Source organism: Dryas octopetala, chromosome 8, assembly GCF_963921425.1.
Source record: "Dryas octopetala chromosome 8, drDryOcto1.1, whole genome shotgun sequence".
NCBI classification, from domain to species: domain Eukaryota; kingdom Viridiplantae; phylum Streptophyta; class Magnoliopsida; order Rosales; family Rosaceae; genus Dryas; species Dryas octopetala.
This window is the reverse complement of record NC_141373.1, coordinates 6,830,588-6,846,432: the sequence shown is the minus strand read 5'-3', so window position 1 is coordinate 6,846,432 and position 15,845 is coordinate 6,830,588. Positions and strand designations below refer to the sequence as shown.

Below are 15,845 nucleotides of genomic sequence, written 5' to 3'. Positions count from 1 at the left end.
ACCTTTAGTTCAATTTTTTGCAATAAAATTGAAATGAAGCTCACTATTACATATACTCTTAGTGAAAAAATCTAAACATCCAACTAAAAATAAATTAACAATAAGTGAAGAGGCTCGGCCAATAACCTTATGAGCCACATTATGCAATATTTTATAGGGAGACTTACAGTGTGTTTGGATGCAGAAAAAAACTTGGGATTTAAAAAAAAAATCAGTATTTCACTCGTGGAAAATTGAAAGTTCCGTGTTTGGCCAAATTAATAGGGAAATTCACAAATTATGAGGGAAATATTTGTGGAATTTACAGAGCTGAAATCTTGAGTTTAAATTCCAACAAAATAGGCGTCATTTTACAATTCTTATGCAAGCAAGAATTCTCTTTTCCAAGTGGGAATTAATTTGGGAATTCTAAAAAAACAAAATTACTCATAAAAACAAGCGGGAATTCTTTTTCGATCCCGCCCAAAAAACAAACGTAGGTACATAGGTGCTTCTCTACATCCCAAAGCAGCCCAGTCCCTACAAAAATAGAAGCAGAATGACAAAAACCCATCCAGATACAGTCACCATGGTGCTATGCTGAAGAAATTTGCTGGTTTGTTTCCCTTCTCACGTATGTTAATTTTATTTCACTACAAATACTCATGGATTCTTTCCCTCTGATTTATAATATGATTTGATGGTTAATCTATGAATTTGTTTTGGGTGAATTGAGACATGGGTCTATGAAGGATTGCAAATACAATTTATAGGTAGAGGAACAATTATATATATATATATATATGTTAGCCCACAATCTGATCACGACTTATGATAAATATATATAAATATTTTCGATGAAACCGTCTATTTATTTTATCAAAATTAGATAGGCAAGTGATTTCTGATTTGACTAATTTTTTGCAAGGATGATCTATCAATCAAGATGATCCTTGAGAACGGTTCAGATCGACACAAAATGACTCGTGTAGGCCCCAACAAGGTCATACCTCAACATAAATAAGTTGAGGTATACCTCAATAGAAGGAGCCTGTATATATATATATATATATATCGACATGGATTTGTGAACATATATATATATATATATATATATGCTATGACATGGATATGTTCAGGGTCTGTGAACATATTAATCAATATGTGTGTGAGTATATATACCCACCCATATTTACCACTGCACTATTTAAATTTTTAAATAACATCTGTTACCAAAACAATGAAAGTTGTAATTTCTGTCATTTTTTAAATTCTAAATACATATATCCAAACAATAGAAGATGCAATTGAGGGGAAATTTAATGATGGAATTTTAAATTCCATCATTTATGAATTTCTATGAAATCTAGAATTACTTCATCCAAACTGTCACACCCCGATCCTGAATAAAATATAATATCTAGGAGTGAAGTGTGACTTACGTCCTAATCGCAGATTAATAAAATTATTTCTACAATTAAGACGTGAAAAGAAAAGAAAAGAAAAGAAAAGAAAAGAATATAAAATAATTGAAGAAACTAAATAAAGTGAAAATAAAAAAAAAGACTTTATTTAACAAACTACTGTTCCAAGAGTACCATACTAGATGTTCATCTTCTTATATATTACAATGTATTGGTAACCAAACAAAACATAGTACTCAAGCAAATTCTCTAAATTTCCCTTGGGTATTCCACATCATCAGTCATATTTCCATCACCTGCACGATCTATCAGGGTGTGAGCTTTTAAGGCTCAGTAGGGTATAGTGATCCCTCATGGCCAGTTATCACATTTAATCAATGTCTCAGTAAAACAAAAAAAATACAGATAATGATTTCTATTATATGCATTGAGAATGTGTGTACTCACTACTTAACCATTCCTGTTAACACATACCCAAGACAAACAGGCCTACACGTCCCATACCGTGCATTCTTCCACTGTGGCCCCGAATGTCCCAAGTATGAGCCAACACCCGTCCGTCCCTTAAGCCAAAATATTTTGAATATAATTAATTCCACTTTTTCTTCAATAATTCTTCCACAAATCATGAGATCACCAGATACATCTTCCTTTCTCCATGGTATCTCTAATAAATCACGAGACCACCAAGTTCATCTCCCTCTCTTCTTGGTGTCTCAATTAATCATTTTCTTAACCTTGTTCACAATCACACTTTTCTTATGCACTTGTGATTATGCATGTAAAGATAAACATTAATGCATGTATAGAGAAATTAAATAGTACATGCATAATAATTTAACCATACGCAATTTGAGTGTATCACAGACTTAGGAATTTCACAGTGCACACACAAGATTAATAATAAAAGCTTATTCACAAATATAATGCACTTGATACATTTAATGAAGAAATAACATCACAAGTAATAAAGATAAATTATCACAAGAAAATAAATCACACAACATGACACAAGGATTAATTGTAATATAGTCCAATCATTAGGGAAATAGAGACCCTACCTTAATTTCTTGAGCACGAGTTCCTTCTTGGTCCGTTTCTATGTGTTCGGGTCTAAAAAGTTTAAAAATATAGTTTAGATATAACTTAATTAAATTTAAATTTATTTCACTCTCTTTTTAAGGAGAGTGTAACTCACACTCTAACTTAGAGGTGTCGGATTGACGCGAAACTTGTACCAATGGACTCGTATCGAAAAATAGAGTTGGGAGGGTGAAAATTGGGCAAAAACGGTCGCCGGAAATAGCCGCATGCGCCACCACGCGCCGGCGGTGCGAGTGGGGTGGCTGGCCGGTCACTGTTCATCATCTCTTTAAAACAGCCCCTATTTTCCAGATTTTCCAGTTTTTTTTATCTCATTTTTACTAGACTTTTGATCAATCAAACCTTTACCAAATTGATCAAACTTATACTTGTTTTAAAGCTCTACATCCCCTCTTTACAACCATATAAAGAACATGAAAAACGGACAGTTAAAACTCAAGTTATAAGGCTCGAAAGGAGGCCATATGAATATGCAAATTTTCTGGAAAAATTTCCAGATTTTTCATTTTTCTTGGTTTTTCATTTTCTTTCATTTTCAACCCTCAAAACCTATTCCTACGGCTATAATAAGGTTATAAATGACGTATTTTTAGTTTAACAATATCAAACAAAGAGGTATAAACAAAATTTAAAAAATAAAAGTTTCAAAAGAAAATTGCTAAGGACACCCAAGGTTCCTTGAGCTCACCTTTCTTCCTGTTCTTTGGAGTTAAAAAGAGGTTAAAACTTGTGATTCCTACAGTAAAAAGAAAAACACAGAGACTAAAAGATGTTAATTCAATTATTTAAACAAAGTCTAAACAACCAAGAAGGATGGAGTTTAACTTTGAACTCTAACCTTCTCAATTTTCTTCCCTCCCCTTTCTGTCCCTTTCCAGTTCACTCACTCACTCACTCTCTTTCTCTCTCTCTCTCTCTCTCTCTCTCTTTCTCTCTCTCTCTCTCTCTCTCTTTCTCTTTCTCTTCCTCTTTCTCTCGCTCTCTTGTTTTCCCCTGTTCAGTTTTGTTACTCAAGAGTATTCTTAAGCATACTTTATAGTCTAATTGGCTTATGTTTTTCAGTTAAGAGGAGATGAACCTAATCATTATTTAGATAAGGACTCATCCCTCTAAAGGAATCATCACCCTTGATCAAGGCTTAGGTGTTCTAATTTGAGAAGGCTGATGGCGTTGGTTGTTATCCCTTCTTCCTCTTTTTTTTTTTTTTTTTTTTTTTCAAGTTGGGCTTTGTATGTTGTAGAAAATTGGGCTAAAGCCCAAACATTAGAAATGTAGCCCAATGTTTATTTATCTATTTATTATTATTATTATTATTTTTTAGGACATTACACAAACACACTCAGAGTCCAGTCCATTTTATGAGTATTTATTAGACTAAGACCGGTAGTGATTTAGTGTTTTAATTAAGTCCTTTTATTTTCCTTCTTTGACGGCTTTATGTTAGGTTTTAACTCCAAAATTTTGGACGGAGGGTAGTGATTTAAGGTTTTTAATTAAGTCATTTTATTTTTCTTCTTTGACAGCTTTATGTTAGGTTTTAACTCCAATCTCGGAGTTAAAACTTAACATGCAGTCTCTACAAAATCCACTCTACACCCTAGGAAGGGAAATACCCTTCAAATAGGGGTAAATACCCTTCAAATCGGGGAAGGACTTTATTATGAATTAAAAAGATTTTTTATAAATTAAAAAGACTTTATTATGAATTAAAAAGATTTTCTTATAAATTATTATGAATTAAAAGAATTTTCTTATAAATTTAAAACACTCTCAGTCTCCATCTAAAAACTGTTTTCTAAAGAATCTAAGCCTAATTATCTCTATTTTATATTATCAATGTGAAATTTTTAGTGTGTGACATCACTTAAGTGTAATCCATAGATAACTTTTTGGATGATGTGGGAATATGGCCGTTGGGCAGTGTTTACAACTACAAAGTATAAACATGAGATCGAGTACAGTATTTACAACTACAAAGTATGACACCAATCGCTTTATAAACATTAATCCTAATCTAATCACAAACATTCAAAGCATTTGAATAATTAAACAGTCTTATCAGCTACCGCTTATCAATTAGATCCGGTTTGGTTTGCACAATGAATTCCTTGTCATAGGATGATAATAAATAATTCTCATTCCAGCATTTGCAAAATGGTAGGAATTGTAACTTTTTTTACTATTCTAATGTTTTGTTTGTGCAATAATAGGAATCAAAATTTATTAAACTTTCAATAATATTTTAATTTACAACAGTTGTTTAATAAATAAAAACTAGCAAAAATGATATTTTTAATATTATAGTAAGCGTAGATATTTAAAACTTTCAAGGAACGACTTGAGATGCTCAAAGAAATGACTTGAGAAACACTAGAATATGACTTTAGAAGCTTTAAAATATGACTTAGGATGTCACTAGGTACAATTTGAAATACATCAAGAGTATAAACATATAAAATGTCTCGAACTACGAACTGAAATTCTCAAGGAACGACTTGGGATGCACTAAGAAACGACTTAAGATGTCCTAAGGCACGACTTGAGGAACTCTAGGGTATGACTTTAGAAATGTCAAAACATGACTTGAGATGTCACTAGGTATAATTTGAAATGCATCAAGAGTATAAACATTTAAAATTTTCAAGGAACAACTTGGGATGCCCTAAGGAACGACTTGAGACGCCCTAAGACACGACTTGAAAAACTTTAGGGTATGACTTTGGAAGCATTAAAACATGACTTGAGATGTCACTAGGTACAATTTTAAATGCATCAAAGGTATAAACATTTAAAATGCCTCAAGTTACAAATTGAATTCTCAAGGAACGACTTGGGATGCCCTAAGCAACGACTTGAGATGCTCTAAGCAATGACTTGAGATGTCCTAAGGCACGACTTGAGAAACTCTAGGGTATGATTTTAGAAGTGTCAAAACAGGAATTGAGATGTTCCTAGGTATAATTTGAAATGCATAAAACATTTAAAATTCTCAACGAACGACTTGAGATGCTCTAAAGAATGACTTGAAAAAACTTTAGAGTATGACTTTGGAAGCGTCAAAATATGACTTGGGATATCACTAGGTACAATTTGAAATGCATCAAATGTATAAACATTTAAAATGCCTTGAGCTACGAACTCAAATTCTTAAGGAACAGCTTGAGATGACCTATGGAACGATTTAAGATGCCCTAAGGAACGACTTGAGATGCCCTAAGAAACGACTTGAGAAACTCTAGGGCATGACTTTAGAAGTGTCAAAACATGACTTAGGATGTCACTAGGTACAATTTGAAATGCATCAAGGATATAAAGATTTAAAATTCTTAAGGAACGACTTAGGATGACCTAAGGCACGACTTGAGAAACTCTAAGGTATGACTTTAGAAGTGTCAAAATATGATTTGAGATTTCACTAGGTACAATTTGAAATGCATCAAGGGTATAAGCATTTAAAATGCCTCGAGCTACGAACTGAAATTCTCAAAGAACGACTTAAGATGCCTAAGGAACGACTTGATATGCCCTAAGGAACGACTTGAGAAACTCTATAATATGACTTTAGAAGTCAAAACATGACTTGAAATGTCACTAGGTATAATTTGAAATGTATCAAGGGTATAAACATTTAAAATTTTCAAGAAACGACTTGGGATGCCTTGAGGAAAGACTTGGGATACCCTAAGGCACGACTTGAGAAACTCTGGGGTATGACTTTAGAAGTGTCAAAACATGACTTGAGATGTCACTAGGTATAATTTGAAATGCTTCAACGTTATAAACATTTAAAATGTCTCGAGTTACAAACTGAAATTCTCAAGAAACGACTTGAGATGCCTTAAAGAACGACTTGAGAAACTCTATGGTATGGCTTTAGAAGTGTCAAATATGACTTGGGATGTCACTAGGTACAATTTGAAATGCACCAAGAGTATAAACATTTAAAATGTCTTGGGGCTACGAAAAACATTTAAATGTTTGGAGCTACGAACTGAAATTCTCAAGGAACGACTTAGGATGCCTTAAGGAACGATTTGAGAAACTCTATGGTATGGCTTTATAAGTTTCAAATATTACTTGAGATGTCACTAGGTACAATTTGAAATGCACCAAGAGTATAAACACTTAAAATGTCTTGGGCTACGAAATGAAATTCTTAAGTAACGACTTGGAATGTCCTAAGGAACGACTTAAGATGTCTGAGGAACGACTTGAGAAATTCTTGGATATGACTTTAGAAGTGTTCAAAATATGACTTAGGATGTCACTAGGTACAATTTGAAATGCATCAAACGTATAAACATTTAAAATTCTTATGGAAAGACTTGGAATGTCCTAATGAACGACTTGAGAAACTTTATGGTATGACTTTAAAAGTGTTAAAACATGACTTGGGATGTCACTAGGTAAAATTTGAAATGCATTAAGGGTATAAACATTTAAAATGTCTCAAGCTACGAACTGAAATTCTTAAAGAACGACTTGGGTTGACCTTTGGAACGACTTGGGTTGACCTTTGGAACAACTTGAGACGCCCTAATGCCCTAATCCTGAAAACCACAAATATTATCAATTCCAACTTACGAGACAATCCTCCACCACTGGAATCTTTAGACTTGCACTTGGGCAGCTGGAGATCAGCAATAACACCACAAAGCTTGGTGTTTCCAACAATTGAAATCACACATGCATTTTTAAAAACACCTTCAATTGGTACAGCACCCCAAAAAGCATTGAAAGATAAGTTCAGATTCTTCAAGAAAACAAAGCCTTTCAAAAATTATGGAATTTCACCTGAAAATTTATTGTGAGAAAGGTCTAAATCTTGAATCCCTTTCAATGAAATCATAGTTGAACAAGAAGTTACCTTGCAAGTATAGGGTTTCTAAATTCAAACAACTACCAAGGCTATCGGGAAGTTCTCCCGATAACAAGTTGTTAGAAATGTCTAATGCAATTAGACTTTTTAACTTTCCAACTTCAATTTCATTCTGCTATTAAGGTTTTTCAATCTGATAGGGGAGGGGAGTATACTAGTAAAGCTTTTATTTCATTTCTAGAATCCAAAGACATTCTCCACTATTTTTCTTGTCCTTGTACATCTCAACAAAATGGGATAGCTGAGAGAAAAAAATAGACACCTTGTAGAAACAGCAATTACATTACTTCATGCTGGCAAGCTTCCAAATAAATTTTGGTAGCATGCATGTTCTCATGCAGCTTTGCTTATCAATAGAATGCCTTGTCAACCTGTCAATATGGTTTCCCCTTATGAGAAACTGTTCAAACAATTGCCATATATTACACACTTTAAGATTTTTGGCACAGCCTGTTATCCTTTTCTTAAACCCTATACTCTTAACAAACATGGTATGCTTACAAGATCCAAATTAGGAGTTGTTCAAAAGAAGGATTTTAGTGAGTTCCATTGCTTCAGTGCAATTATGCAAGACAAGAAATTTGAGGAATTTGCTTTCTTTTTTGGCTTAACTTGTGTTTCTGATATACCTTTACCAACTGAACCAACTAGTTTTCGAGCTGCTATTGGTCAAAAGGAATGGAGGAAAGCTATGCAGGAAGAAATTGATGCTTTGCATGTTCAAGGTACATGGACACTGGTTCCTAAACCTGTTCATCGCAACATTGTTGGCTGCAAATGGGTGTTTAGGTTGAAAAAGAATCCAGATGGCACTTTATCTAAATATAAGGCACGATTGGTGGCTCAAGGCTTCAGTCAGAAACATGGCATTGATTATGTAGAGACTTTTAGTCCAGTAGTTCGACATTCCACAGTACGGTTGGTCCTTGCTCTTGCAGCTCAGTTCAAATGGGCACTTAAATAGTTGGATGTCAAAAATGCATTCCTTCATGGGGACTTGAAGGAAGAGGTCTATATGAAACAACCTCCAAGATTTGAAGATTCTACTCATCCAGACTATGTGTGCTACTTGCAGAAGTCTTTATATGGATTAAAACAGGCACCTCGAGCTTGGAATGAGAAATTTACAGGTTATCTTCCCTCTCTTGGTTTTCAATTTTCTCACTCAGATCCTAGTTTGTTTGTTAAGACTACTGGTACTGGTGTCATTCTACTATTACTCTATGTTGATGATATAATCATCACTGGTTCACAGTCTTTTGAGGTTCAAGCTGTCATTGATGAGTTGAGTCTGGCCTTTAACATGAAGGATCTTGGTAGGTTGTCTTATTTTCTGGGATTACAAATTCAGTATAAGTCTAATGATGGCATTTTTATCTCACAAGAGAAGTATGCTCGCGACTTGCTTATTAAGGCAGGATTGGAAAATTGCAAACCTTGCAATTCGAACTGCATAAAATTTCTGGTTGTTGAAAATTTGAATATGCTCGTGCAACTAACAAAGTAAACCTGAGCCGCTACATTTCCATGGCAGTTGATTAGATATTAAGAATGAAGATCAATGACAATAACAGGTGATAAATTAAACTCTTGTTTGTATATTACTATACAATTAGGTGAAGGATGGTCACTGTTAGAATCCAACTACAGCAATCCCAGAATAAACTAGCCCTTGTCGATCAAACCCAAAATTTTACAATCAGATACTTTACTTGCATTCCATCAATAGACCATAATGAGCAATCAATAGGCTTATGTAAATAGAATATTTGGAAAACAAAATTGGCACTTCCATGCTGTCGATTTGAGCCAGGCAAAATACATAAAGTGAGAAAAGAAATTAGACCTTTGGTTGCAGAAATTTATTCCCAGCCTAGTCTGCATTCATAAGTGCTTGTATACCTATGCGATTGAATTCCTCCATCTAACATATCCCAATAAAATCCAGAAACAACTAACCTTCCTGACATGGTTTTTAATAATTTCAACTATTGAAACTAAACTATGCTAGGGTATCAACCATTTCAAGGTTTTCTTTTGTTGATGGAAACACGTGAAGCGGATCTTCTACTGCTTCATCTGCTGAGGGGTGAGAGAGAAAATATCTACAGGTGCTCTGGTGGAGCCAACTACTTCGTACTTAAATTTACGTTTTGAGGAGCTTTTGTGTTGATCAAGATAGACTAAAATAACTGTGATATCATTGTAAAATGTAATATCAACATATACATACATATACATGGCAGCATATACAAGGCAAAACCATCTAAACGCATATCTTACGTACACTACTCCTAGGACTGTGAATTGCATAAATTGTAATTCACCATATATAAAATCATACTTTAGGTAGCAACAAACAAAGAAGAGCTTCATAACAAGAATCACACTTACCTGAATATTCATCAACTATACACCATAATATGCGAATTATCAGGATGAAGTGCTTCAACCTCCTTCATGACCTCGTCAACTCCCACATTATGATTAGTAGACAAGCGTTCTGCCACCACCAGATTCCTCCTGCTCTCAGATGCTCTCTGGCTGAGGACTGCTCGGGAGTCCCCAAGATTCGCCACATACAAAACATAATTTGAAATTACAGAAATCGTTGTTGTTGAGGCTTTAATGGCATTTGTAATTGTTGTTATTGTTAAAACTTAGTTATTTGAAAGATTGCTGAAGTGTTTTTTAAAAAGTGTGTCCTAATTTAAGCCAGATTTTTCTCAAGTCCTCCGAGCATTATACAACATTTCCAAGCAGTATTGTCCCTGCAATGGTATAAATTTACAATCTAACTGAAGGAAATTGAACCAGCACGGCAATAGTAACTATGAGGGCTAAAATGATCAGTAATAGTATATTTGAGCACATAACCAGGATGAAACAGAGGAGCTATATTTTTGGATAGCTATTAATTTTGGTCTTACAACAATTTCAAGTGCATTTTTGGAGCCATTCAAAGTGGACCTTTGTTTTTTGTGTTCAGTTAGATGCATCACTTGATGCATATGTATACCAATCCAGGCCAATCAGAACGAACAATCCAGATGCATTGGTAGGGTTCTTAGAAATTAGATATCGCACAAAACTAAAAACAAATCTCATTTAATAAGAGATATACCTGAGCCATTTGCTTCAGAAAGCATCAAATATACCAATCAAAATCAAATCAGTGCAAATTTTAAAATTAGTCACATTGAGCACAAATGAAGTATCAGGATATAAATAATATGCCTAGAGAACACTTTAACCAACCATATAATTCCACAACTGAAATTATGAATTTACCCTCCAAGGATTTAGCTAAAAAACTGCAGTGCTAATGCCAAAATATTAAATGTATCCTTAATCTCAAATTGAAACTACATCATTAACCTGAAAGATAAAGTCACAAAAGCAGCAAAATAGGGATTCCATCCATTCATATATACAGGGAGGGAGGGAGGAAATACATACATGTGATGTTAAAAAAGTGATCCTGATCATTAACACTTCTATATTCCATAAAGGATGCACTTCTATATCTCAAGGCCAAACTAAACACACCAAATACTCCAAAATTGTTGAAGCTAAAAAAACAACTACGTTAACTCTGTGGCATACTGGCATTGCTCAAAACTAAAGAGAAAACTCAAGTCACCATATTTACCGCTTCCAAGATTATTATAGACAATGTTGAAGTAGTTGCCATTCACTTAGAAAGAGCTAAGAATTGAATGAGAATTCACCCAATATGTAAGGCAAAAAAAAGAAAAGTAATCTTCATCCGAAATTTTTTTTGCCCAAACTGGTCCAAGGTGCCTATCGAAATGACCATATTTGGATGAATACAAGGATACAGAATAAACCTAGAAATTGATTTGAATAGAAGTAAAACCTGAAAGATACAAGTATAGGAAATATAGTTGGAAACAAAAGCCAATCTGAAGAAGTAGCAAAAGTACGTTTCTATCCAATAAGAATGACCCTAATAGAATGTAATTCAGATGCAACATCACTAATATCCTTTCGGTCTGTTGGGGATTCAACAGAACATGCTATTCCAATTCTAAATATTAAACTCAAGCACTCCTTAATTTTCTGAGCTCTCGCGTTGCTGCGTTGATTGGGAGTGTTGTTGGTGTCTACTTGAAGAAGTATTGAATCTGCAATTTCTGTGACTCTGTCAAGCAAAGCCAGCTTCACAAAATTATGAAGGTTCAAACCGTCATTAAACATGTCGTCAGTGGGTCTCTTGCCTGTAAACATCTCTAGCAAGAGAATGCCAAAGCTATAGACATCTCCATATGTTGACACAGGACTTCCCATACCATACTCTGCACAGCTCAAACATAAAAAAATATTGTCACCACAATTGTAGATAATTAAAATAGCTCTCTTGAATTATATGAGATCCAACAGGATTTGTGTACAAAGAAATGAAGAGAATCAGAAAACCAATTATAGCATCTAAATGGTGGCAGATGCAAATTGTTTTTTTTCATGTTTTGCTACAGAAACTGTTTATGTAGATTATGAAATTATGAATAAGTTCTTTAATTTCCAGCCAAGGGTAAAATGAGGAGATCTAGAAAGGGGAAAAATGAAGAATATATATACCTGGAGCAGCATAACCAACAGATCCTCTGATTCCAATGGAACTTGTTTGATTGGCAGAAATGCTACTGGTTAGAAATCTTGCTAATCCAAAGTCAGAAACATGTCCAATCAATTCGTTGTCCAAAAGAACATTGCTTGGCTTGAGATCACAATGAACTATTGGTGTCTCGCAATGATTATGAAGATAATCCAGTGCACATGCAACATCAATGGCAATGTCTAGCCTCTGATTAAGATTTAAACTCTTGAGTGCATCTCCATCCTCCTCTGTTCTTGTACTAAATGGATGCAACCACTCCTCTAAGCTCCCGTTGTCCATGAACTCATAAACCAATGCTTTGAAATCATTTCCGCGAAAGTCCACACTTGAACATGTAGTTATAATCTTTACAAGATTTCTATGTCTGATATTTTTCAACGCATCACATTCGGCTATGAAGCTCTTAGAAGCTCCCTTGTGTAACATGTTAAACACCTTCACAGCAACAAGTTGAGCTCCATCATCATCAAAAACTCCTTTGTACACAGACCCAAAACTACCGATACCAATCAAATTAGCTGAAGAGAAGCCATCAGTAGCTTTTAGTAGAGTGTTATATGACACTTGCAAAAAAGAGGTAGCCAAAGTGCTCAATGCTATTTCTTTTCTTTTTTTTCTTAACAAACAAAGAAATAGAAAAGACAGGACTATAGCTATTCCAAAAGTCCCAGTTACTAAAGAGATTATTAATTTCAACCTTGGAGACAGTCTGCCTCCATTGGACTCTTTAGACTTGCACTTGGGCAGCTGGAGATCAACTATACCGCCACAAAGTTTGGTGTTTCCAGCAATTGAAGTCGCACTTGCATTTTTAAAAACACCTTCAATCGGTACGGCTCCCCAAAAATCATTGAAAGATAGGTTTAGATTTTTCAAGAAAACAAAGCCTTTCAAAAATTGTGGAATTTCACCTGAGAAATTGTTGCGAGACAGGTCTAAATCTTGAATCCCTTTCAATGAGATCATACTTGAAGGAATTGGCCCCTTGAAGAAGTTGTCTTGCAAGTGTAGGACTTCTAAACTCAAACAACTACCAAGGCTACTGGGAAGTTCTCCAGATAACATGTTCTTAGAAACGTCCAATTGACTTAGACTCTTCAACTTTCCAACCTCCACGGGAAGGAAGCCAGTAAAGTGGTTTGTAGACAAGTCCAAATAAGTTGACGACGGAAGGCTAATAACTTGGGGAGGTATTGTGCCATTGAGGTTGTTTCGAGAAAGATTCAGTTGCAGCAGCCACTGACATTTCCCTAAGCTTGAAGGGATGGTGCCCTCAAGATTATTTTCTTGCAATGAGAGCTTTGTTAACTTTGTTAAATTTCCAAAAGAGGTTGGAATGCTCCCTGATAATTGGTTGTCTTGAATGTCCAAGTTTTCAAGCCTTTGAAGCTTCCCAATGTCAGTCGGGATGTTACCTGTGAAGTGGTTTTTCGCCATGGACAAAGCTTGTAAGTTGGTCAGATTCCCTATCCCATATGGTATGCTTCCATGCAGTTGGTTTCCTTGAAAACCAAGAAACACAAGCTTTGTTGAGAGAATAGTGGATATTGATGCCGGCAAGGTCCCTCCAAAATTGTTGTTCCCAAAAATCAACCACATTAGCTCTGTGGCATTGCGCAAGTCTGAGATAAAACTTAAGTCACCATATTTACCGCTTCCAAGACAATTATTTTCAACGGTGAAGTAGTTGAGATTATGAAGCTTTTGCAAATCCCGCACTTGTCCTGATAATTTATTGTCTGTAACAGCAAATGTCTGTAGACTTGTGGCATTGGATATTGATGATGGAATGGATCCAATAAATTGGTTCGTGGAAATGTCAAAGCATTGGAGATTAGGAAGAGTGTTTCCCAAGTATGAGGGAAGACTCCCTTGAATTTGGTTTTGTCCTATGCCAAAAACGACGAGAGCAGAGAAGTTATAGATGGGAGGAGGGACGGTACCAGACAACATGTTGGAGAACAACCCGAAATATGTTAAGTTTTTAAATTGGCCTAGAGAGCTAGGGATGCTTCCCACCAAGTTATTAGAAATTGCAGCAAGTACTTGGAGAGACGAAAGGTTCCCCAAGGAAGGAGGGATCTCTCCTGTTAAATTATTAGTTTGGACAACAAATATTTGAAGCTTGGACAAGGAGCCAAGTTCGGAAGGAATTTTGCCCACCAGCCCATAATTGTGGCCAACATTGAGTGTGATGAGGTTGAAGCAATTGGATATATTGGGAGGAATAGGGCCACTGAGTGAGTTATTGTGTAGACGTAATACCTGCAATCTACGTAAACGCCCAATTTGTGGTGGGATTTGATGAGTGAAGCTGTTGTTGTGGAGGTGCAGTTCCTTGAGGAAGCTTAGATTTCCTATGTGTGGGGATATGGTCCCGACCAACTTTTGGTGTCGTAGATCGAGCACAGTGACCCTCTGGTGATGCCGGCGACTGCAGTTGATGCCGTACCACTGGCAGAAGTGAATGGAGTCATTCCAGGAGTCCATGACATGGTAGGGGTCATATTTGATTTGGGCTTTGATGGCTAATAGGGAGAGCCTATCTGTCTCATTATGGTTGAAATGCATGGAGCTCCAACAACAGATGAATGCATTAAAAAGTGAATATAGTAAGACCCATCTCACAACCAAAACCACCATTTTGAATTGGATCTGATGTGTTCTAAGTTCTAACTGGTAAGTCCCATTTCAGCTCAAGCATGTCACACGAATTTATAGGACAAGAAATATTAGGATGAGGTCCAAGACTCCAAGTAGTAGTTTCTTAAAGTTGCTTTTCTGAAGACGACTTCCAGTCTTCAACTTAGCTTTCCAACGTTAATGGTAGAATTCTTTACAAGTTGAGCCATTTCAACAAAGGGTAAATGCCTTTTAGTTTCAGATAAATGTTTAATATAATAATGGGCAAGAATTGCTCCGAACCTTTCCTTACCTCAATTAAAAAAGAATAAAACTATTTCTTGCCAACAACATGTTTCCTTGAAAATGCATACCATGATACCAAATGGGTCATAAAGTTGGGAGTTAGTGTTGCCAGTATAATAATGATGAATGATGAGTTAATGAGAAATTAAGGTGAAGTGGTGAAAGCACTCATATTTAGAACTAGGGAGTGCTAGCCTCCCCAAGTCTTTTTAAAATTCTTTTTAGACTGATGAATCCAACAAGTAACTAGGGAGTGGAAGGGAAAGAAGATTTGAATTAGTGAGGGACTCATTTATGATTTGGTATGCAATAGAAGCGATTAAGATCTGTTTGATAATGCTTATTTTCTTTTCTTTTTTTGTAAAGTTTGACAATGTTTTAGGAAGGTCTAAAAAACCTTTCAGATAGTCAGAAGTGTTTTTTATAGCATTCAATAAAAATAGCTAATAGTAATTTTTGAGTTAAAGAAGCACTTGTTAGTGTTTTCTGAAAAAACACTTCGTAGGTGCTTACTCATCTAAAAGTACTGGTGATTAGGCATGGCAAGGGCATAAAAGTTAGAGCAAATTACAATTTAGTACCTCAACTTTATATGTTGTTTCAATTTAGTACCTCAACTTTAAAACCTTGCAAAAAAGTACCTCAACTTTCATTTTTGTATCAATTTAGTACCCCAATTTAAAACCTTGCAAAAAAGTACCTCAACTTTCATTTTGTGTCAAAATAGTACCTCAGTTAGTTTTTCTGTCAAAATAGCATGGGTATTTTCGTCTTTTCCTTAAATTTAAAAAATAATAATTTTTTTTGAATAAAAAAAATTTAAAAAAAAAAATTTTAAAAAAAAAAATTTTAAAATAATTAAAATTAAAAAAAAAAAAAAAATTGTTTC

The 15,845-nt window shown here is 35.0% G+C and overlaps 2 protein-coding genes across 2 annotated transcripts in view; both read right to left on the bottom strand.

The window, feature by feature from the left end:
- Positions 1–9,716: 9,716 nt before the first annotated feature.
- LOC147276626 (uncharacterized) overlaps positions 9,717–15,845 on the bottom strand; it is a 10,110-nt gene continuing 3,981 nt past the window's right edge. The window contains exon 6 of the mRNA XM_086252827.1: positions 9,717–10,157. The gene's annotated coding sequence lies outside the window, so the exon portion shown is untranslated. The remainder of the gene's footprint in view (positions 10,158–15,845) is intronic.
- The window catches only part of LOC147276625 (uncharacterized), a 9,615-nt gene continuing 5,107 nt past the window's right edge, over positions 11,338–15,845 (bottom strand). The window contains exons 2-3 of the mRNA XM_086252824.1: positions 11,989–14,693; positions 11,338–11,705 (exon numbers count right to left, since the gene is read on the bottom strand). Coding sequence (XP_086108950.1) covers positions 11,338–11,705; positions 11,989–14,671 — 3,051 coding nt within the window. The 5' untranslated portion in view covers positions 14,672–14,693. The remainder of the gene's footprint in view (positions 11,706–11,988; positions 14,694–15,845) is intronic.